This window comes from Bombina bombina, chromosome 2, assembly GCF_027579735.1.
Source record: "Bombina bombina isolate aBomBom1 chromosome 2, aBomBom1.pri, whole genome shotgun sequence".
Lineage (NCBI taxonomy): Eukaryota > Metazoa > Chordata > Amphibia > Anura > Bombinatoridae > Bombina > Bombina bombina.
Window position 1 is genome coordinate 63199533 of NC_069500.1, and position 25225 is coordinate 63224757.

Consider the following 25225-nt stretch of genomic DNA (forward strand, 5'->3'; position numbering starts at 1 on the left):
CACTCACACACATACACACATACATACATACACACACTCACACACATACACACATACATACACACATACACACACTCACACACATACATACACACACACACACACACACACATACACACATACATACACACATACACACACTCACACACATACCCACACATACATACACAAACGCACACACATCACAGATACATACACACACATCACACATACACACACGCATACACACACACCACAAATACATACACACATACACAAACGCACACACATCACACATACCCACACATCCCACATACATACACATCACACATACACACACCACACATACATACACACACAGTAACACATACACACACACACACACACCACACATACATACACACACCACACATACATAGGAACAGTCATCACACACACACGCATACACAGACACACCACAAATACATACACACATATACACAAACGCACACACATCTCACATACACACACATCAAACATACATACACAAACACACATACACACACACGTCACACACACAAATGCATACATACACATTTGCATGTTCAGACCTGACTCAGAACCCGGACGCAAAAATGGAAACCTGAACCGTCCGGGTCATTCTCAAACAGGTGGCAACCCTAATCACACACTGGGGTAATAAAAGTAAAATAAATAAAACAAATCAAACTAATCTTACAAAAAAACTGTTGTGCACTTCATAAAAACTAGCTGTGCACACTCAAAAAGTGAACATCTTGTGGGAACACTGCTTTCCGTTACCTTCACCAATTTGTACCAGGGGCTCATACACACTGCATGGAGTAGGGAACAGGGTCTCATGCAAAAGCTTTCTGCTTTTCCAGGAAGTTCACTCTCTTCCACTGTGCACTGCATGCTGGAAAATATAGTCCAGAACTGCAGTGGCACAATACTAAGATTGAAAAATTAAACTACAACTTGAGCATGCTATGTAACTCCCAGCATGCTGTGCATTTTCCTGCAAAATAGAGCTAGATATTTATGAGGAGTAAAACAAAAAAAATACATTCAAATGTCTTTGTTTTCTGCAGTTTGAAGTCCCCCCCCCCACCCCGTGGATGCCCATGGTTTCCATCTATAGACAGATAGAGATGTGAGCCATTTACCCAACTGATTACCAAGGCTTGTAAAGCCACATCAGCCCTTAAAAGGCCATTACACTAACAATTTAACAACACATAAAATGCTAGATTACAAGTGTTATGCTAATGTTAACGCACGCGCCATATAAGATTTATCGTGGGCGTGTTAATTGTCACACATATTACAGGTTGAAAGTAAACGTGTTAACTCGAGCGCCATCATATTTAATGTGCAATCTAATTCAGGCAATTGAAAACCTTGCATAAAGGGTTAAAACTAGAAAAAAGTTGCACCATAATACATTTAAATAAACTGTTATACTCATATAAACATTATCTGACAAAAATTAGTCATATAAATATTCATATTTTTTTTTAATAACAGTTCAAAGCTATATGGTATATGGCCATGTATATGACTGCAAAGGGCTATAATATATAAATGAGTCTAAATAATAATTCCATAATAATATTTAATAATGTGTCTTTCTGTGTATTTACTGTAAATATTTCACATTCCAATGTTCTTCACATATGGGACAATGTTATTTTTATTTAAAATAAATATATGAATATACCTATACCTGTTTATCTATTCCTATACATATATAGGTATAGATATATATTTTATATTAACATCAGATATATATATATATATATATATATAACTATATATTCAAAAATAAACATTACATTTTTTCTATGTGAAGAACATAGGAATGTAAAATATACATAACACGCTTCAGGTTTCACACTTTACGTTTAATGCAGTGTAGGGTTAGTGCACATGAAGAATTAGTTATCTTAAGGTGCGTTATGGAAATACTAAACATAACATATTAAAAAATAATAATTATTAATAATTATTCTAGATACTGTAACAAAAAATAATATTTATATATATACTGTATATATATATTCTATGTATTCTTTAGAATTTTTTAGAACATCTATAATAATTTTTGATAATTATTATTAATATTTTTTTTATATTTTACTAGTCCTAAAGCCCGTTCACACGGGGCATTTTTTGCAGTACAGCGGTCTCACCCCTTGCTCTCTCTCCCTCTCTTTTGTGTTCTCTCCCCCTCTCTTTTGCGCTCTCTCTCGCTCCACCTCTCTTTTGCTCTCTCTCTCCCTCTCTTTTGTGCTCTCTCCCCCTCTCTTTTGCGCTCTCTTTTCCCCACTCTTTGCGCTCTCTCTCACTCCACCTCTCTTTTGCTCTCTCTCTCCCCCCTCTCTTTTGCTCCCTCTCTCCCCCTCTCTTTTACTTTCTCTCCCCCCCTCTCTTTTGCTCCCTCTCCCCCTCTCTTTTGCACTCTCTCTCCCCCTCTCTTTTACGCTCTCTCTCTCCCCCCTCTCTTTTGTGTTCTCTCTCTTTTACGCTCTCTCTCCCCCCTCTTTTGTGCGCTCTCTCTCCCCCTCTCTTTTGCGCTCTCTCTCTCCCCCTCTCTTTTGAGCTCTCTCTTTCCCCCTCTCTTTTGCGCTCTCTCTCTCCCACTCTCTTTTGCACACTCTCTCTCCCCCTCTCTTTTGCGCTCTCTCTCCCCCCTCTCTTTTGCGCTCTCTCTCTCCCCCTCTCTTTGCTCTCTCTCTCCCTCCTCTCTTCCCCCCTCTCTTTTGCTCTGTCTCTCTCCCCTCTCTTTTGCTCTCTCTCTCCATCCATCTCTTTTGCTCTCTCCCTCCCCCTTTTTTACTCTGTCTCTTTCTCCTTTTTTTTGCTCTTTCTTTCCATCCCTCTCTTTTGCTCTTTCTCTTCATCCCTCTCCTTTACTCCCTATCTCCCCCCTCTCTTTGCTCTCTCTCTCCCTCCTCTTTTCCCCCCTCTCTTTTGCTCTGTCTCTCTCCCCTCTCTTTTGCTCTCTCCCTCCATCCATCTCTTTTGCTCTCTCCCTCCCCCTCTCTATTGCTCTCTCTCCCCCTCTCTATTGCTCTCTCTCCCTCCTCTCTATTGCTCTCTCTCCCCCTTCTCTTTTGCTCTCTCTCCCCCCTGTATTGCTCTCTCTCCCATTCTCTATTGCTCTCTCTCCCCTCTCTCTTTTGCTCTTTCTCCCCCCTCTCTTTTTCTCTCTCTTCCCTCTATTTTGCTCTTTCCCCTCTCTTTTGCTCTTTTCCCTCTATTTTGCTCTCTCTCCCCCCTCTCTTCTACACTTTCCCCTCTCTTCTGCTCTTCCCCCTCTCTTTAGCTCTTTCCTATCTCTTTTTGTCTCTCCCCCTCTCTTTTTATTTCTCTCCCATCTCTCTCGTGCCGACCGCGCCTGACCACGTCCTGACCACGCCCGACCACGCTCCCGCCCGGCCACGCCCACTTTAGTCGCAAACAGCATGTAAGGTAAGGCCAGGTGTGGTGTGATGTGACTGCGCATGACAGCTTCGGACAAATACACTTGGCCTTTTATATAATAGGATATTTAATATTTCCATAATGTGCCTTAATGCGGACAGTATACTTGAAATTTGTTATTGTTTTTAAAGTTAAATAATCCCTTTACTACCCATTCCCCAGTTTTGTGTAGCCAAAATATTTATAGTAATTTACTTTTTATCTCTGTGATTACCTTGTTTCTAAGCTTCTGCAAACTGCCCCTTTATTTCAGTGCTTTTTACAAATTTGCATTTCTGCCAATTAGTGCTGGTTTCTGCATAATTCCAAAGGAGTGAGCATGCTGTTATCTATATGGTGCACATGAAATAGCACTGTCTAGCTGTGAAAATCTAATAAAATGCACTGAGATAAGAGGCGGCCAGCAGGGGCTTAGAAATCAGCCTATGAGCCTACCAATGTTTAGATTTCAATAAAAAATACCAAGAGAACAAAGCAAATTTTGATGATAGAAGTAAATTGGAAATTTGTTTAAAATTGCATGCCATATCTGAATCACAAAAGTGTAAGTTTGACTTTACTGTCCTTTTAAGATAACTAATTTTCCATGTGCGCTTGCGACACCTTGTTAGACCTACAGCACAAAACCCAAAGTGCGTTACGCATATTATACATTGCTGTGTACAATATGCATACTCTCCTTTTAAGATAACTAATTCTGCATGTGTGCTAACCCGACACACGTTAGACCTAAAGCGCAAAACGCGAAACGTGTTACGCATATTGTATATTCCTGTGTACTTCACATAGAAGGTTTTTTTTTATATATTTCTATATATATTTGATAATGTTAATGTAAAATATATATCAATACCTTTATATCTATTGGAATAGATATGCAGGTATATAGATATACAGTATATATTTAAAAATGTATTTAAAATAAAAATAACATTGTCCTGTATGTGAAGAACATTGGAATGTGAAATAATTACAACTCCTCTTGGGTTAGCGCGCAAGCGATAAGTGTTACGTTTTTTTCTTCGCCCTCTATTGAAGTCTATTGGGAGAAAAAGTTAGCACGTCACAATATCCAAGGTCCTGAAGTTAACGCGCGTCAGGTTTTGTGTGTGCGCAAAATTTTTACTTTCGACTTGTAATACGCGTGCTAACCTGCATGTGCAGAAGATTACTTTTAGTTAAGTTTACACTTGAGCAAGAGCGCTAAATATCGTGCCACTTGTAATCTAGCTTAAAATGTTTTATTATTGATAGTATAACATTATTAGTATATGTTTATTTTTATTCTTGCCTTTTGTTATAAAATATATCTGAAATCTGTGCTTGCACCAGGGATACTTTGGTTAATAATGTTATCTACTTTTCTGTGAACTAATGTTTTCCTCCCTTATACGTCCCCTTGTCTCTTTAGTCATTTGATGTTTTAAGGTTGATTATCAGTTTTGCATCAATGATCATGGAAGGAAGACCAGACTTTGCAATAGCAGTAGGTAGACTAGGTAGTTTAGTTTGGAATATTATTCTGTGTGTGTTCTTTATTCACACTGGAGTTTTTATTTTATATTCTTTAAACTGATATATATATATATATATAATTATATATATATATATATAAATATATATATATATATATATATATATATATATATATATATATATATATATAAGCTTCTTCAAGGGACATAATTGTTAAAATTAAAATGTGCATGAGTTAAAGGGACAGTCAAGTCCAAAATAAAATTTCTTGATTCAGATAGGGCATGCAATTTTAAACAACTTTCCCATTTACTTTTATCACCAATTTTGCTTTGTTCTCTTAGTATTCTTAGTTGAAAGCTAAACCTAGGTAGGCTCATGTGCTAATTTCTTAGACCTTGAAGGTCTCCTCTTTTCTGAATGCATTTTGACATTTTTTTACCACTAGAGGGCATTAGTTCATGTGTGTCATATAGATAACATTGTGCTCATGCATGTGGAGTTACCTAGAAGTAAGCACTGATTGGCTAAAATGCAAGCCTGACAAAAGAATTGAAATAAGGGGGGAGTCTGCAGAGGCTTAGATACAAGGTAATCACAGAGGTAAAAAGTATATTATTATAACTGTGTTGGTTATGCAAAACTGGGGAATGGGTAATAAAGGGAATTATCTATCTTTTTAAACTACAAAAATTCTGGTTTTGACTGTCCCTTTAGGGTGGCCATATTGCCGCATTACAACAGGACACATATGAAAAATACATATATCAGGGTTCTTATAATGGAACATGATTCAAAACAATTCTTTAAACAGCCCTGACATATGTATTTTTCATATGTGTCCTGTTTTAACCATTTAAGGACACAGCTTTCAGTTTGCTCAATTGTTTTATGACGGAAAAATTCCGTCATATGTCCTTAAGAGGTTAAAGCAGCAATATGGCAACCCTAGCATGAGTGCAAATCAGATTTTAACAGAAGCATTTTTGCAAAAAATACTTCTAGCAAAGCTATCACTGTTTCAGTGGCATATGCACACATGCCGACTGTGCTCTGTGCACCAGTATTCATATAACATGCCTGCTCAGAGAGTTAACACAAATTATTTTACTGCTCTCACTCATAATACTGCTTGAATATTATGCATGGGGCACATACAGTAAATGCGCATATGCCACTGAAATAGTGATAGCTTTGACTAGAACTCATGCACAATTATTTTTTTACCATTATGTCCCTTTAATGGTATCACCTTCTACATCCAAATTAAAGTTGGTTAAGCAACTAGTTATCTCAACTAAAATTATTATTATTATTATGTTATTTGTAGAGCGCCAACTGTTTCTATACGTTACTAATCAGGCAAGAACTAAAACAAGGTGCTCTGTCAATTCACTGGGTAAAAGGACATTGAAGTATTTTTTGTTGTATATTCATATTATATATAAACAATTAATGTACTATATAAAATGTTTAAAGGTTTCATGCTGTAAGCAACATTTGAATTGTTTTGTAGTCCAGGAACATATCCTTTAAATCGCCTTGGGTATATTTATCATATATGTTTGTGTTTGCCAATTAGGGGCAGACATAAATGAGTAGCAAGTTGTTGGTCAAGGCTCTAAATACTGCAGTATGCACTCCATCCTCTCTGGGAGCAGTGGAAAAAAGGAATACAAAATTGCCAAAATAAATATTGATAGTACAGTTTTTTTTTACTACCCGTGATTAAACATTTTGGGCCAGATTATTGCGAAAACGATATTTGCGCTCGACTGAGTAATACCAGTGCATGCAAATGTGCGCTGGTATTACAAGTGAGGTACAATGCGAACGCGACCTCACGAGAGTCAAAGTTACATTTTCAAAATTCAGACAGAGCTGGAAAAACTTTTATTATCAAATTCCCTCTATTTCATGACAACATACTGAGATAGGCTCAGGAGCGTAAATGTATTTTGACCATTACAATTGCAGCAATGTTGGCAACAGTGTTTCTACCTTGGTTTTCTGTTGAGGAAAGAAGCAACTTTTTAACAAAGGTCAATTATATAATATAAATAAATTGCTTTAAAAAAAGAAATGCACGTTCTGTCTGCATCATTTTTTACTTCCTTGTCCCTTTAATTATATACATATCGGCCTCATGACATACTTGTCCAGTTGATAGTAGACATCAGTCTAACACATTAGATTTGCATAACCAACAAATGCAAGATAACAAGACAATGCAATAGCACTTAGTCTGAACTTCAAATGAGTAGTAGATTTTTTTTATAACAAATTTCAAAGTTATGTATATTTCCACTCCCCTTGTACCATGTGATAGCAATCAGCCAATCACAAATGCATATACGTATAGTCTGTGAATTCTTGCACATGCTCAGTAGGATCTGGTGACTCAAAAATTGTAAATATAAAAGACTGTGCACATTTTTTTTTAATGGAAGTAAATTGGAAAGTTGTTTAAAATTACATGCTGTATCTGAATCGTGAAAATGTAATTTAACCTGAGTGTCCCTTTAAAGGGACAAACATTTTTTTCTTCTTCTTTCATGATTCATACAGAAAATATAATTTTAAACAACTATCCAATTTACTTCTATTATCTCATTTTCTTTGATTACGTATCCTTTGTTGAACAGCAGGGATGTAAGCTCAGAAGTGTGCACGTGTCTGCAGTACTAAATGGCAGCAGTTTTTTAACAACATTATACATTAGCAAGAGCACTAGATGGAAGCACTATTTCCTGTCAGGTGTTGCTTCAGGCATGTGCATGCTACCGACCTATGTATCTCTTCAACAAAGAATAACATGAGAATGAAGCAAATTTGATAATAGAAGTAAATTGGAAACTTTTTTAAAAATTCTATTTTTCATCTGAATAATGAAATACTTTTTTGGGGTTTCATGTCCCTTTAATCCCCTGTTACTTATGTATAATGCAAATCAGCTTTTTCATAAAAAAAACATATAGTTATAGAAAACACAGATATCACTTGATAGCTTTTATTATAGACTTTGTATCCACATAAATGTTAAAGAAACTACAGAACAGGGATAAATACATGTGTGACCAGATAATATATTCTTAATTACACTTAATATTAAACTGTAAATTATATCCAGGGGAGTAACAGTTTAATTCCATACAGCAGGCAGAATAAAATGAGAGCGGCCAACGTCAAACATTGTCCAGTCGGGGATTGAAAGCTTGTCCGTGGCTTGATCCAGTTGAAACAAATAAAAATGCAGCTATATCTCATAAGCAGTGTGGTCATCAAGCTGATGAACCTCCCACGAGGAACTCATAAACTGTCTTTCATAGCAGTTGAAGATTCAGCATATTGTGGTAGTCACATTTCTGTCCTTGGGAAGCTGTGTGTGCTATGATATCCAGGAGATCCAAACACACATGGATTCTGTGTTCTACAAAGTCTAAGCTGCTATGTTTTGTGATAAACACGTGTCCTTAATTAGCTGAGGTCCTTGGGTTTTTACTGAATATATTGTCTGCTCCAGTTCTTTTGCGTCTCAGTCTTTATACAAGTTGAATGTTCATTTTATTTTTTATTTTTTTATTTTTTACAAAAAAAAAAGAAAAAAAAAAGGATTTTCCTCTTTCAGATCTGGAGTCACAGCTGTGGAGAGAAGGCAAACTCATTACATTGTGTCATGATTTAAGTGCTCCCAAAGGACTTGGTAATATATTTGAGTCTTAATGATTATGATTTTGTTTTCAGATCCTCTGTTCCAGAGGTGAGATTGTTTTAATTAACACTGTTGTCCTTTCTAAATATCTTTCGTGCCCTGAAGACATTGTAATATGTATAAATGGTGTAATGCCAGCAGGATATCTATTGGCATATGTGTCTTAATGTTTCTACTTACGTTTGCCAAATATGCTAAAGAAAACAAGATTTTTGCAAGATTTTAACATCATTATAAAATCATGTTAGTGTGACTATACGATATATATAGAGACAAAAATAATCTTTTGAGAATAATGAATTAACATTTTGATAATGAGAACTATAATGGCTTAAAACAAAGTTTTTTTTTGAGCAATATTTGATAATGAAGTATAACATTTAATGTATTGTAGTGTTAAAGGGACATATTACTCGTTTTTTTCCAATCATGGTTATGAAAGACGTTGGTGTATTCAGCACATTAAAATAATAAAAGAAAAAACAATGCACTGTTATACATTTTAAAACATTCACTTATATATAAAAGATTAAAAAAAAAAAGAGTCTTATATCCCTTTAAAGAGACATTATAGTGGAAATATACTAAATGGTTATAACATTTTATTTTAACATTAGTTTCCCTTGCAAAATAAAAGTTTAACCTTGAAAATAGTTAAACGCATAGTTAAAGCTATGCTGGGGCGATATCAAATTGCAGTTCCAGAGTAGAACAAAGCTGGTGAATGGCAGCAACGTGAGTTTCCTCTTAATTGCTCACCTGCTCAGGAGCATAAATGTGTGAGCAGAAGTTTAGTTATAAGAAGCATTTTATTTTGTGACAGTGCTACTATGTTATATAGTAATAGATGACATTGGGAGCCCATGTATAGTTAGAGTGTGATTAGTAAAGCAGATAGATTTATGCATCTCATTTTATGAGTCCAATTTTGATCCATCAGAAATTCTACAACAGAACCCCTGTACGCAGGCTTGACAGTAATTACCTTAATAAATAATATTTTATGATCTATTTTATTCATATTTATAGGTATCAACAAGCAACAGTTAATAATTGTTAGTTATTTTCAAAGATGCTACAGGAACACGGTTTCATATGGGCTGTGCGGTATATATATATTTTATTATATTATTATTACCCTAATATATAATATTTGGGACCTTTTATACATAAAATATTGGAGTCAACATAATTCCTAAATATTCATATGATTTTATTCAATATGTTTTACATCTTTTATTTAACAGCATTTCAAACGTTTTAATACTAGTTGTAAAGGGCATTCTGTTCCTTTACACCTAGTAGAGATAAAACAAAAAATAACTTATTTAAGTCTGCATTCTACAAGCAAGGAGTTGTTAAAGGGCTTAAAGTAAACTGAACCAAATATATAATTTTTTAGGAGCCAAAAACAACCTTTTTCTGTAATGTGCAAAAGGAAAATCCAACAAGCTGATACAAAATAGATTTACAACAGCAATGTAAACAGGGCCAATATTTTCTAATGAATTCACTTGGCCTTTTTTAGAATACATTTTGCATTGTTTGCATTGCAGTAGCAAATTCTACTGCTCCAAACACAGCGGACTCACTCCTCTTTACCTTTTAGCTTTTGCTGAGATGAGTGCCAATCTTTTCTTTCCTTAATAAACTTGCTGCATAAGGAATCTGTTTAAAAACATAAACAAAACAGCATAAATGTCAGATTTCACCTCATCTCCATAACAATTACTATTCTCTTGTTTATCTGGTTAGCGCTGTTCCTTTCTGCATTACATGGGCACACTGGCATTTCTGCCAACACATGTAAACTTGAGTCTCAATGCACAGCCTATATCTGTTTAAATAGACATAAAATAAAAAAATAAAACTGCTCTTTTTTCAATAACAGCCATCTTTTTTTTAAAAAGTAGAAAATGCTTAAAGGGACAGTCAACACCAGACTTTTTGTTGTTTTACAAAATAGATAATCCCTTAATTACCCATTCCCCAGTTTTGCATCACCAACACAGTTACAATAATACACATTTTACCTCTGTAAATACCTTGTAACTAAGCCTCTGCAGACTACCCCCTTATTTCAATTCTTTTGACAGACTTGCATTTTAGCCAATCAGTGCTCACTCCATGGTAAATTCACGTGCATGAGCTCAATGTTATCTATATGAAACACATGAACTAACGCCCTCTAGTGGGGAAAAACTGTCAAAATGCATTTAGATTAGAGGCGGCCTTCAAGGTCTAAGAAATTAGCATATGAACTTCCTAGGTTTAGCTTTCAACTAAAACTACCAAGAGAACAAAGCAAAATTGATGATAAAAGTAAATTGGAAAGTTGTTTAAAATTTCATGCCCAATTTGAATCATGAAAGTTTTTTTTGGACTTGACTGTCCCTTTAAAAAATCATGTCTAATTTACACAATTAAGAGATAAAATACACCCAAATACATTGCACTGGTTTTTATATCTCCAATTTTCCCATGCTATAAATACATATAGACTAGGCAGCATCCCAGTCTACCCCAAAACTGCTCTGGAACAAATGATAATGACACCTGGTAGAAATAAAAAAATGATTACACGCTTATACTTAGCCATTCAAGAAGCAAATAGTTCAGTAAAATTGGTAATTTATGACAAATGGAAACAAGATTTAGCTATAACCTATGATAGAGAAGATTGGAGCCAGATTTTCTCCTCAATGAGGAGAAGCTTAATAGGGGCAGACCTTATCGAAAACTCAATAAAAACCTCATATAGATGTTACCTTACACCACTGAAATCCTCACATTACACCACACAGGGTAGTAGATTATGTTATCGGGGATGTAAAGGGATAGGGACCTATTGTCATATGTGGTGGTAGTGTCCAAAGATACAACCTACATGGGACAAGCTTACTCAACTATTTAAGGTGATTCTAGATGACTCCTTTACATTATCAGCCTCACAGGCCTTACTACATATTCCCCAGGAGTCACTGAACTCAATTACTAATAGATGGGTTAATATTATATGTACAGCTACCAGAATATGTATAGCTAGAAAATGGAAAGTGGGGGCTCCAGAATGGGGTGAGGTAATGAACAAAATTGAAGATGTTTATAATATGCTAGAATCAGCTGCATGGATACAAGGAACATCTGAGAGATTCCAAAACATGTGGATACTCTGGATTTTAAATAAACAGAAATATGTAGGTACATACAGATCAACACTAAGTAACCAATAAGGCTTTTTTAGGGCAATTAAATTGGAGAGAATAGGAACTTTCTTAAATATAGATATAGCGTTCTGAAGAACTCTAAAACATTGTCACTGCTCAACGGGAAAAGTTTAAAGTTAAAGGTTTTTCTTTGTATACAGTTATGAAGTTTAGGTTTAGGGAAATGGGATAAGAGGGGGGAGGGGGTGGAGAGGGAGTTGGGGAAGGGGGGAGGAAAATTGATGAAAATGATATAAACAGTGTGCTAAAAACTTTAATTGATTTAAGAATACTAGGACATTGTAACCCAGCACACTGTTTTATTATGTTGTATTTGATGTGATCCATGACAATAAAAATTATTTCAACTAAAAAAGCATGTCTATTCAGGTCTATGTGCTATCTCGGAATGACTAGGAGCAGATCTACCTGTCAGGGGCTCTGATATTCTCATTGTAGCAGCTGAACGACTAATTTTAATATTTAAGCAGCATCTGAGCATAATGGTCTTCATACTCTTAGTTGTTTTTTTTAATTTTTATTTATACAGAAGCCATAGAAGACAATAGTTAGTTTCTGTTAGTCAAAAAATCGATATAGAGCAGTTTCATCTTTTGTACAATTATGTCCCCTTAAGTTTGCTGTGTGATAGGACTGGACTGCACAGTAGTGGCGCTCATTCTCTTAGATTAGTATAAATACATATTTACAAAACAACATGCTTGTTGCAGTTCTTCAATAAACTAGAGTTGCCAGCAAGTAGTCTAGCTCCTATGATATATAAAGCATGATCAAACAGTCAATCAGAAACTGTATCTGTGTAGTGCATTGCCGTGGGCATTGCTGGGACTTCTCACTGTGCATGTGCAAAGTGCTTTATTATTAACTAAAGTGTTTTTGTGCAGAGCTGCTTTAGGGACAGTAAACCCTCATGCACCTCCCTCTAATTATAAAACTGTAGCTATCTAAAGGAGAGTTACTGATCATGTGCAAACTTATCAACGCTGGAATCATGTAAAAGGTAGGTTACAACATGGTGGTACCAGATGGAGAAGGGCTCTATTTATCATTCGACGGGCAGACAAGGTTTGCTGTAATAAACCATGTCTTGCCACCCTTGCAGCGAGCGGACAGCGGTACTCTGCCCAAATGTAACATTGCACAATGCACTGATTGTGCAATGCCGGCCCCTGCTTGTGCTAAGCCAAGAGAGCGAAGAAATGAGTAAATTACAACGTTGCTTAAAATTGCATGCTCTATCTGAATCATTAAAGAATACATTTGGGTTTAGTATCCCTTTAAATAGCATTTTAGGCTCACTCTGAGGCCATAACCTCAATACTGTTCTTATAAATTGTATTTAGTGTTTAAGGTCCCTTTATGCAATGAGCATTTTTGGAGCATGCAATGTAATGCAGTTGAAGGTGTGGAAGACCTTTTTGTTACTTTTATTTTAGCTGATGCTCCTGTGCTGAATACACCTGCATTTTCTTTGCAGATTTTTAAAGCTGGGAGTTGTCTCTATCAGCCAGTGAACTTACATTTTGCATTACATTTTACTTGTATTATATTAGCTTTGATCCTGCACAAATGTACATGGCTCTGTAGTTATTTTAGCGTTCTGATTATGGTCTTGATTATACTAAATCGTGTTTTAGGATTTGTATAAGAGGCTGCATTTACCAAGCTTGACAGTAGATGGTGCTAGAACACTGATTGATATGAGTTAAATGAGGTAATATTTATCCATATTTTAAATTATTATTTTGCAAATTTGTGGAAAAAAAGTGTATTTGCCTAGGCAATAAGTTTGAATGTTGCTCCAATTATAAATGCAATTTTTTTTAAAATATCTAGAATTCTTAATCAAATGCCTGACATTTGGTAGTTTAATGCACTGCAAATCACTACTAAACCCTGAAAATCTGATGTTACTCAATATATTGTGACATTTTTACAGTTTAATTAGATGCACAGCCAAAAATATTTTAAATAACAATTAAATATATATATATAGAATTTGGTAGTGAGCGATTTTACACTTTTTAATTTGGAAGCAAATCCAATTTAAAGGGACAGTCTAGTCAGAATTAAACTTTCATGATTCAGATAGGGCATTCAATTTTAAGCAACTTTCCAATTTACTTTTATCATGAAATTTGCTTTGTTCTCTTGGTATTCTTTGTTTAAAGCTAAACCTAGGTAGGCTCATATGCTAATTTCTAAGCCCTTGAAGGCCGCCTCTTATCTCTGCATTTTGACACTTTATTTACAGCTAGACAGAGCTAGTTCATGTGTGCCATTGTGCTCACTCCCATGGGGTATGCTATGAGTCAGCACTAATTGGCTAAAATGCAAGTCTGTCAAAAGAACTGAAGTAAGGAGTCAGCTTGCAGAGGCTCAGATACAAGGTAATCACAGAGGTAAAAAGTATATTAATATAACCGTGTTGGTTATGCAAAACTGGGGAATGGGTAATAAAGGGATTTCATGAATTAGAGCAGGACATTTTAACAGCTGTCCAATTTACTTCCCTTGTCAAATTTACCTTTTTTTCCTTTGTATTCTATAGAGGATACCTAGGTAGACTTAGTAGCGTGCACGTGTCCTGTGCTCTAAATTGCGGCAGTAGTTGTAATAATATTTTTAATAATGTTATACATTGCTGAGCACTAGAGGGCAGCTGTATTTGCAAGTTACGTTTTAACTTTCATGCATTGTATTGTGGGTTCTTTATTTTAAAGGGACATAAAAGCCAAAAATGTTCTTTCACGATTCAGATAAAGTGTGGAATTCTAAACACCTTTCCAATTTATGTCTCTTATCAAATTTGCTACATTCTCTTGGAATCTTTTTTTGAAGGAGTAACAATGCACTACAGGAAGCTAGCTGAACACATCTGATGAACCAATGACAAGAGGCATTTATGTGCAGCCACCAATCAGCAGCTGCTCATAAGCCTACCTAGGTATGCTTTTTGACAAAAGAAGATCAAGAGAACAAAGCTAATTAGACAATAGGCATAAATTGGAAAGCTGTTTAAAATCACATGCTGTATCTGAATCACGAAAGAAAAAGAAAAAACTGGGTTTCATATCCCTTTAATGGTTATTAACAAGTTACACACTAACACTGCTCCCCAATAGTAAAAACAATAAACAGACTCTGCATGCAAGGACAAATGTAATAACACAACTCCAAATAGGAGCTTTTCTACTTTTTTATTATTTTGTTCTGAAAGTATCGGTGAGATGGAAATATCGTAAGGAAAATTTATCACGATTGCAGCTGGACAAATTCTCAATTAGAGAATCTGTTTGCCACTTGCAATGCAGCCTCCTGTGACAAAATGTAACGTTGCACGAGAGTTCTGTTGTGCAGCGCTGTCCCCTGCTTTCATGCAACCAATTGCTTGAGAGCAGGGCATGTCAATTATCTGAACAAGCGAAAGTGGGGGCGATTTATTTCACAACCTCTGATGTGGGGGAGAGAATAAAGACGCAGTTTCGACTTGTTAACCTGCACTACAAAGCCTCAAAACCTATGAATGCAGCAAAATACCCCCATGTGTCTCCGCTCTATGTCGCAGCCAAGGGGTTAATAACTTAAACTCTAAACGTATTAAGGGATGACTTCAGTTCAGGAATATTATTTTACATGTTTCAAGGGACATGAAACCTACAATTTGTGTTTCATGATTCAGATAGAGCAGAATATTTTAAACAAGTTTCCAGTTTTCTTCTTTTATCAATGTTGCTTCATTCTCCTGGTATCCTGTATTGAAGGAGCGGCCATGCACTACTAGGAGCTAGCTGAACACATTGGTAAGCCAATGACAGCAGGCCACCATTCAACAGCTAGTTTACAGCTTTTGAGCCTACTTAGGTATGCTTTGCAGCAAAGGATAACAAGAGAAAGAAGCAAATCAGATAATAGAAGTAAATTGGAAAGTTGTTTAAAATGACATACTCAATCTGAATCATGAAAGAAAAAAATTGGGTTTCACATCCCTTTAAATCAGAATTTAGGATTTTAAAGGGATACCAAACGCAATTTTTTTTCTTTAATGATTCAGATAGAGCAGCAATTTTAAGCAACTTTCTAATTTAATCCTATGATCAATGTTTCTTTATTCTCTTGCTATCTTTATTTGAAAAAACAAGAATCTAAGCTAAGGAGCCAGTCCACTTTTAGCTCAGCACCCTGGATAGTGCTTGCTGATTGGTGGCTACATTTAGCCACCAATCAGCAAGAGCAACCCAGGTGCTGAAACAAAAGTGGGCCGGCTCCTAAGCTTTACATTCTTGCTTTTCAAATAAAGATACCAAGAGAATGAAGAAACATTTACAATAGAAGTAAATTAGAAAGTTGGTTAAAATTGCTGCTCTATCTGAATTATTAAAGAAAACCTTGGGTTTAGTATCCCTTTAATAGTTTTAGACTATTGTATCTATCTATCTATCCAGTAGGGAATGAAATTCTGATTCGTCTAGTTTTAGACTTATCTATCTATATATCTATCTATCTGTCTGTCTATCTTTCTATCCAGTAGGGAACTAAATTCTGATTCCTCTAGTTTTAGACCATTGTATCTACGGTATCTATCTATCTATCTATCTATCTATCTATCTATATATATATATATCTATCTATCTGTCTGTCTATCTTTCTATCCAGTAGGGAACGAAATTCTGATTCCTCTAGTTTTAGACCATTGTATCTACGGTATCTATCTATCTATCTATCTATCTATCTATCTATCTATATATCTATCTATCTGTCTGTCTATCTTTCTATCCAGTAGGGAACGAAATTATGATTCCTCTAGTTTTAGACCATTGTATCTACGGTATCTATCTATCTATCTATCTATCTATCTATCTATATATATCTATCTATCTGTCTGTCTGTCTATCTTTCTATCCAGTAGGGAACGAAATTCTGATTCCTCTAGTTTTAGACCATTGTATCTACGGTATCTATCTATCTATCTATCTATCTATCTGTCTATCTATCTTTCTATTCAGTAGGGAACAAAATTCTGATTCCTCTAGTTTTAGACCATTGTATCTATCTATCTATCTATCTATCTATCTATCTATCTATCTATCTGTCTGTCTGTCTGTCTGTCTGTCTATCTATCCAGTAGGGAACAAAATTCTGATTCCTCTAGTTTTAGACCATTGTATCTACGGTATCTATCTATCTATCTATCTATCTAAATATCTAATATATATATATTGTGTATACTGTGCCTTTAAGTATAATGCTTTCAGTCTGCATGTGATCTGTATAAGTACTGCAGTACTCCAGCCCCAGAGGTAGGGTGACAAGTTGGTATCAGTCTTGGGAATTGATCAGGGAATTGATATTTATACTGGATAACGTGTTGCAGTCTTCTCTGGGAATCAGGGGGTTAAATTATTATAAAAAAATACTAATCAATATAAAAATGGAAAAGGTATTAGATTATAATAATATTTTTGGTACGTTTGTCATTTTTATTTTCAAAATTGTTTGTTTTCTAAATTAATATAAGTGATTTACTGGACAGTCTTTGAATATTTTAAAAAGGACTAGAGACACAGGACAGTTAAATGAATAGACAGATTGCTGTTCCATCATTGTATCGGAGCACTGGGACATACTTTGACAGCGTCCATGTGGCTACATGTCATTTTTGAAAGCCATTTAAATAGGTAGCAATACACAGACACATCTGCTTGCTGTGTATTAGAGTAAATCGCAGAGCAATTAGACTGTAAGCCAGCTGGGAGCACACTACAGGCCGGTTTTACTCTGCGCTGACTAGTGATTGCAAATATCTAGAAGAATGTACTGTATATGTCTACAGATTTATGTGATTACAATTAATGAAATTATTTCTGTATCTTTATTTGTATAGTACTCATCTGCTATGTACAGTGTTTGTGTATAAAATGTATATATCTATGTACTGTATATATACATACACACAGAGAGAAGCACACTCACAGAAACGAACAACTGGCTCAATACTATTGTTAGTTAGTTTACCCAGGTGGTAAATCGCCATAGAACAGGCTAACAAAAGTATTGAGCCAGTTGTTCGTTCCTGTGAGTGCGCTTCTCTCTGTGTGTATTTAGTCTCCCTATGGGAAAAAGGGGAAACCAGACTTGGACTCCTTGCTCAGTGTGCTTAGAGGAATATGGCTACACCTCACTGACGAGCCCCAATGAAGGCCGAAATGATCATCTGGGGTTGCTATGTTCCTTGTTCAAGGAGGAATTGCCTGGTATTTCAGAGCTGGACTGACTGTAATAGGTGGGATCAGACCGATATACTACAGGAAAGTTCTTCTCTGTGAAAAGCATTACTGAGCTAAAAAGCTGCACCCAGGTGGTAAATCTCCAAAGAACAAGCTAACAATGGTATTGAGCCAGTTGTTCGTTCCTTTGAGTGTGCTTCTCTCTGTGTGTATGTATATATATATATATATATATATATATATATAAGTCTCAAAGAGGATCCAGGACTCACTTCTTTACTCCTAACACAGCAGGAGGGGAAGGGGGAGACCCCGAAAACGTTAATTCAATAAAGAATTTGTTTATTTAAAAATGGAGAGTGCCTTCCTGGAATGGATGTTTCTATATAAATATACTGTATATATATATATATAGTGTACAAGGGAGAGGTAGTAGCGCTCGTAGTCCTAAATGTAATTGAAATGTCTGGTGTAGCTATGAATTTAAATAGCAAAAATGTACAATAAGTCTCAAAAGGAGCAAGAGGGGAAAAAAGCCCTGTGCTGCTGTCCCAGTTCAGACTGGTTCCTCTGACCTCAGTGCCACCTATGAGGAGAGTCTGTGTGTGAAAAAATGCAATGTGTAGGAGCAGGAATGAGCACGAGGAGGTTAAGTGAGTGGGGTAAATAAGTGAGTGGAAGGGGTTCAAGATGAGGAGGCAACCCCCTTGAGCGCAGTCCTTCTCCTACACATTGCATATATATATAAACACTCCTATGGATGGGCAAGATCAGTGTAACTGAATATTCATAGTTTGCACACCCATTGGATTTAAAACAAAAATTAAAAACTAATGTGGTTAGTTAGTCTGAAGAAGGGGAGACTACCCCAAAACATTATCACAATAAAATATTTTTTTTCTTTAACTCGAATGAGTGCAGATATTTTCTCTCTCTCTCTATCTCTCTCTCTCTCTCTCTCTGTATATATATATATTCCCTAGGGATGCACAGAAATTTCAGCCACAGAAACATTTCGGCCGAAAATGGCATTATCAGTTATTTCGTTTTTTTTTATTTTTCCCCCTGTTATTTTCTGTAAAAATGATTGTGTAGCATATTTCAAATTTGATGCTAGCCTATAGCCGCTGTTTGAGTTCATTACTTGACTGACTGTTTTGCACATAATAAATGTTTTCTAGGACTATACTGGATAATTGGTTAAAAAAACTGTTAACTCTGATTCTGTCAGATGTGTACTTTCAATAAAAGTGTGGTTATTTTATTGGATTATAGTTTTTTCATTTTAGATTCTTTTAAATTCATGAAATTAATGAAAAAGTCTAATAGTAATACAATTATACAAAAAACTATTTTTAAAAAAAAAAAAAAAAAAAAAAGGAATTTTCGGCAAAGTGCATCCTGAATTTTCGGTTTTGCATTTTGGTGCATCATTAATATTCACTCACACATATTTATATACATAATTATCAAAAGATTGCAATAATATATACAGTTTATACATGAACAATTTGTAAAGTGACACTTACAATCTGGAGTTGTTGTACCATTTCTTCCCTGTATGCCAATTCTCTTTTCATCTGATCATGGAAATTGTCTGTTAAAAAAAAGAAAAAAAAGAAAGAAATGCAATTATTCAAACGTCTCAAAAGGAACTGACATCTACCAATGATTTATGACAGCATTTAATTTCATCCTTCTACAAGTGTCACTCCATTAGAAATTCAGTTTAGTTAGAAAAAATATCAGGAAATGTTATGTTATGTGAATTTTGAAGACTGTCATGTGTCTGAAGAATTGTTTGTATCATTCCCAGTAATAAAGTGAGCAATTTAATTTGTATATCATTATTTATTAAATATGTCCATCTAACTAATAGGTTTATCTGAAATAGAAAATGGAGATGAGATCTAGAGAGACAAAATAAAGGAAGAAAAAGAGATAAGGCAATAGAAAAGGGTTTGAGGATGTCAGTGGGGTTCAGATGACCATAAGAACAGAGAGAACGAATAAAGCTTGCGGAAGCTAGAGATTCCAGGTTACCATGTGAGACTTAGATAAGGACCATTGCCTCCAAGTCAAACAATTTTATGACTCACAGACTAAATCCCAGAATGAATTATTTTAGCAATGCAAATAACAAAGCTGATGCCCAGATGCCCATACTAGAGCAGTAAAAATGTAAAACGTCAAAAGCCACCGTCAGGCCAGGGTTTAGAGATAAGCTCACTGCAGAGGAAGCAGCCTGCTTATTTGGAAGTTCCACCTGTATCTATGTGAGGTTGTTCTTGAAATGTAACCTGTCTACGGCCAATGAGGATTTTTGCTGAGAATGTCATCTAAATACAAAGATTCAGCTACAGTTTGCTCACCCTTAGCAAACAATTATACAATTGTTCTTATTTGTAAGCTTTATGTCTCTAATTTTAAATATTAACAGAAGAACATAAGTATACAGTAACCTATAAGTACAATGTTTAGGGCTATTAATTCACGTGTAAAATTCATATGGGTAAACACAATATACAGTAGAAATTGCAAAGATTTATTTTGTGACCTATACTATCCAACAATAGACTGAAAATGCTTATTAATATTCCATTGGTTACTATTTGTGTTTTCAAATAGCACCATTTTTTTTTAAATTTAAATGTAAGTACTTTAAACTGTATCTATATCCTGTTTATTTGATCATTGCCACATTAAATAACATGGTAAATCAGCTATATCATATTAAAGTCAGAGTTGTTAATAAAACGGCAAACTAATATGGAATGATGGTCAAATATTTTAATGCATTGTTGGAACTTAATACTTGGTTTTCATTACGTTTTATCTATCTATCTATCTATCTATCTATCTATCTATCTATCTTTCTATCTATCCAATAAGGTACAAAATTCGGAGTCCACTTGCATAATCTGCTTTTGTTTCAGAATTTTTAAAAAACTAAATAAATAATTTTCACTAATAAAAGTTAAAAAAAAAATATGTTTCTTATTACATTCTGAAAATAAAAATGTCTTAATATTTGGTAGCAATACTATCCTTAAAGGGATATGAAATCCAATATTTTTGTTTCATGATTCAGATAGAGCATGCAATTTTAAACAACTTTCTATGATCAATTTTTCTTTGTTCACTTTGTATCTTTTGTTGAAAAGCATGGATCTAAGCCCAGGAGGCGGCCCATTTCTGGAGCACTATGTGGCAGCAGTTTTGCAAGAATGTTATCCATTTGCAAGAACATTAGATGGCTTCACTGTGTCCTGTCATGTAGAGCTGCAGGTGCCTACCTAGGTATCTCTTCAACACAGAATATCATGGGAACAAAGAAAATTTGATAATAGAAGTAAATTGGAAACTTTTTTAAAATGTTATGCTCTGTTTAGATCACAAAATCTAATTTTTGAGTTTCATATCCCTTTAATGATTTCTTTAATACTTTCTGGCATTTATTCTACAAGTTTTGTGTCACCTTTCCCTTTTCAAATTTTCCCAAATATGTTCAATGAGGTTGAGGTTTGGAAATTGTGGCAGAAAATTCAGGCAAATCAGCACTCAGATGCCACACAAGACAGACAATGACGTGGTTCTGTGGAATACAGGGGTTCTTAGTTAATTGTAAACTGCAGTCCCATGTAGACTGCACTACCGGGCGTCTTTTCATGAAGATTTTAAATTGTTTATGGTTATAAAAGAATCTCTATATAGCAATAATTTTATAATTAAATATATGTATTAGATTCCTGTTGATAAATACTATTTGTGTCCTTGTGGGAATGATACGTGAGAAAAAGCAGAAACCACTGACTTTATAGTTTGAGTGCACTGAATAATAGTTATTAGGAGGGAGATGATTTGATAACAAATAAAGGTAATAGCACTCAGAGCCATCTGTAATGGGCAGCGGAATATACAAACTCTCCATGAGGAATTGAAAAGTTGCCAATGAACACAAATTATTTAAGAAGCAAGCAATACCTCAGTGGGCTTCTATCCTAGTGTGTATTGTAAATGTAAGGGTGCATTGATGGTTGAAGCACTCTGTAATGGAGATTGGAAGCCAGCAAACAGCAGAGAGGCTGCAGTTAAACACATTAAACAACTATTTAGCATAAGATTTTTTACCAAGCTTATAGGGAGCTATTGGAGAGCACAGGAAGTAACTAAATGAGCCAAATTTACTTGTGCGAGGAAGCTATTAGCAAGCACTCAAGGGACATAAAGATAAATAAATGAAGACTAGAGCCCTGATGGGTTTAGTTTACAACAACAACTTAGCAAAGTTTGGAATTGGCCACTGGGTTTGACTACATCAGTGAAAAGCACATTCAAGACTGAATATGGTTTTAGTGGACCCCAGACAAATTGTATTGCCCCCCCCCAATACTAGTAAAAGCAAAGCAACACCTTACTGACTATGCTTATGCAGTACCTAGACACTACATCCGTATTTAATCTACAGATAAAACAAATAAACATAGAAAGTACTTGTTGATGACGAGTAGCAGATAATATCAAGATCTGTAACATAATGTAGCAAAAAAGTACAATATTTCCTATTAGGTTCTTGCTTAAAGGTGAGAAGAAAAGATTATGGACTAGTGAGTTAAATAACAAGGCATGCTAATTTAAGATTTTAGGACATCCTTGTGCAGTGCTGACCACTGGTCTTGCTTGACCAGCTGAGTGAGAGCAGGGTCTGTCAATCACTTTGAATCTGTATTCATCACACACTGGTGGTTATATTCAATTCTCTGAAGATGCAGAAATAATTCTACCGTCTCTCAGCATCCAAAAGAACTCCAAACCCATTTAATTACATTATATTTTTTGTACCCACTTTGATGTGGAAAAGAACATTGCTACATTTTATTCGTCAGTTTAGTTGTTAAAACGTTTTATTCTGGATTATTTAAGGGGAACCAACTAGTTCTTCAAGACAGGAAGCCAAATGTTTGCTAACAAAGGTACAGTGATGGAGAGAACACTACGGCCTGATTATCTTAAACTCGCCGCCATGGAGAGAAATCACACAATATTAGACTTTATATTGTAATATAGAAGTATGTCATTTACATACAGAACTCTTCATAGTGAATTAAAGGGATAGTCTAGTGAAAATTAAACGTTCATGATTCAGATAGAGCAGGCAATTTTAAGCAACTTTAAAATTTACTCCTATTAACAGTTTTTATTCGTTCTCATGGTATCTTTATTTGAATGTAAGCTTTAGAGCCGTCCCATTTCTGGTTAAGCACCTGGGTAGCACTTGCTGATTGGTGTCTTAATGTAGCCAACCAATCAGCAAGCATTACCCAGGTGCTGAACCAAAAATGGTCCGGCTCCTAAGCTTACATTCTTGCTTTTTCAAATAAAGATACCAAGAGAATGAAGACAATTTGATAATAGGAGCAAATTAGAAAATTGCTTAAAATTGCATGCTCTATCTGAATCATGTAAGTTGAATTTTGACTACACTATTCCTTTAATTAGCTCTCATGGTAAAGTTTGTGTTTCTACATTTATTTTAGGTACCTGGCCATACTGATGAAACCTCTTAGATCCATCTCGCCTGAGTAAAGAGCTTTAGATCACCGGGCCCTACATGAGAGCCAAGAAGATGCTTTGAAAATTCATAATAGGTCTAAACAAAGTTATAAATATTAGACAACACACCGAAAAAATGGCACAGAGGGAGTATAAAGCTCCTTACATTACAATTACAATCAGATTAATGAGTGTAGACGTATCTTTCTGAGCTGCCTTCACCTATCTCTTTCTTTTGATATATCCCAAGTCCCTTTTCATGCAACCTAATTAATTCTCTACATAGATATCTATCATACTTTCTGTATTTCTGTCATTCTTTGAAAAACTCCAGAAACACAGAGGTCTTGCCTATACAACAATATTGTAATCCAATAAAAGGAACACACAGGCACATTTCATTTTCATGTGTCTGTGTACAATACAATTTGTATTAATTGTGTAGACTACATTATTGGAGCAACAAAAATTATTACTAAATTTTTAAAAATAAGGAAATCAATAGAAGTGGTTTTGGAATGAGAAATAAAGTGTAAAATGATCTGGACAGGTCTGAGGTATAGCAATAAACATACAAGAGATGTTGAAATAAAGATGGTCAGCTCAAGATATTGGAATAAAGATGGTGGGCTCAAGGGTGGTTCAAGATATTGTGCTGACTGGGTCCATTTAAATGAAATGATGTCCTCAACTTTTTGTCTACTACAATCTAGACCCAACCATTTCCAGCTGTCTCAAGGAATAGAGTTCAATATAGTGGAATGTTCCTTGAGAACATGCTGATAACCAGTTGATGGATACCATATGACAGTAATTTATCTTAAAAAAATGCTATTAACCTGAACATGCTCTCTCTGTATGTCACTGCTGTTAAATACCACCTGTCTCCCGTGGTACCACCTGGTCAAATTATAGAGCCGGCCCTGGTGCCAGGACATGTGCATTGCCTATGATCAATACAGAGACCAATACCATAAATGAATATGATTCATTTGACCCCTTAAGGATACGTCGCTGGTCTTTCTATGGGGATTGCATTTTTAATAGCGCGTTCTCGCCATTAACAACCAGCAACATACATTTGCGCTGGTATTACTAAGTTGAGCACGAATATCGCTTTAGTGAAAACAATATTTTGTGCTTAATTTGTAATCTGGCCCTTTATTTGTTAAAAACTCAAATTAAACTTATTAATTTTTTTTAAAGAAACATAACAAGAACATGGCAGGATTTAAAGAAAGAGTAAAGTCAAAAAATGTATGTTCTATCTGAATCATGAGCCAATGACAATCAGTATATATGCAGCCACCAATCAGCAGCTAGTACCTAGGTTCTTTGCTGCTCCTGAGCTTTCCTAGCTAAACTTTTCAGCAAATGATAACAAGAGTAGGAAGCAAATTAAATAATAGAAGTAAATGTGAAAGTTGTTTAAAATTGTATGCTCTTTCTGAATTATAAATGTCTAATTATGACTTTGCTGTCCCTTTAATATGGTGAGGAGTGTGTATTTTATTTTGCAAAATAATACAAACATTTTACCTATGAAAAAGTCAATAATTAACTTC

The 25225-nt window shown here is 35.2% G+C and overlaps 1 protein-coding gene across 1 annotated transcript in view; it reads right to left on the reverse strand.

The window, feature by feature from the left end:
• Positions 1–8463: 8463 nt before the first annotated feature.
• SKOR2 (SKI family transcriptional corepressor 2) overlaps positions 8464–25225 on the reverse strand; it is a 36915-nt gene continuing 20153 nt past the window's right edge. Inside the window, exons 6-8 of the mRNA XM_053700398.1 lie at positions 19637–19704; positions 10256–10321; positions 8464–8583 (exon numbers count right to left, since the gene is read on the reverse strand). Coding sequence (XP_053556373.1) covers positions 10259–10321; positions 19637–19704 — 131 coding nt within the window. The 3' untranslated portion in view covers positions 8464–8583; positions 10256–10258. The remainder of the gene's footprint in view (positions 8584–10255; positions 10322–19636; positions 19705–25225) is intronic.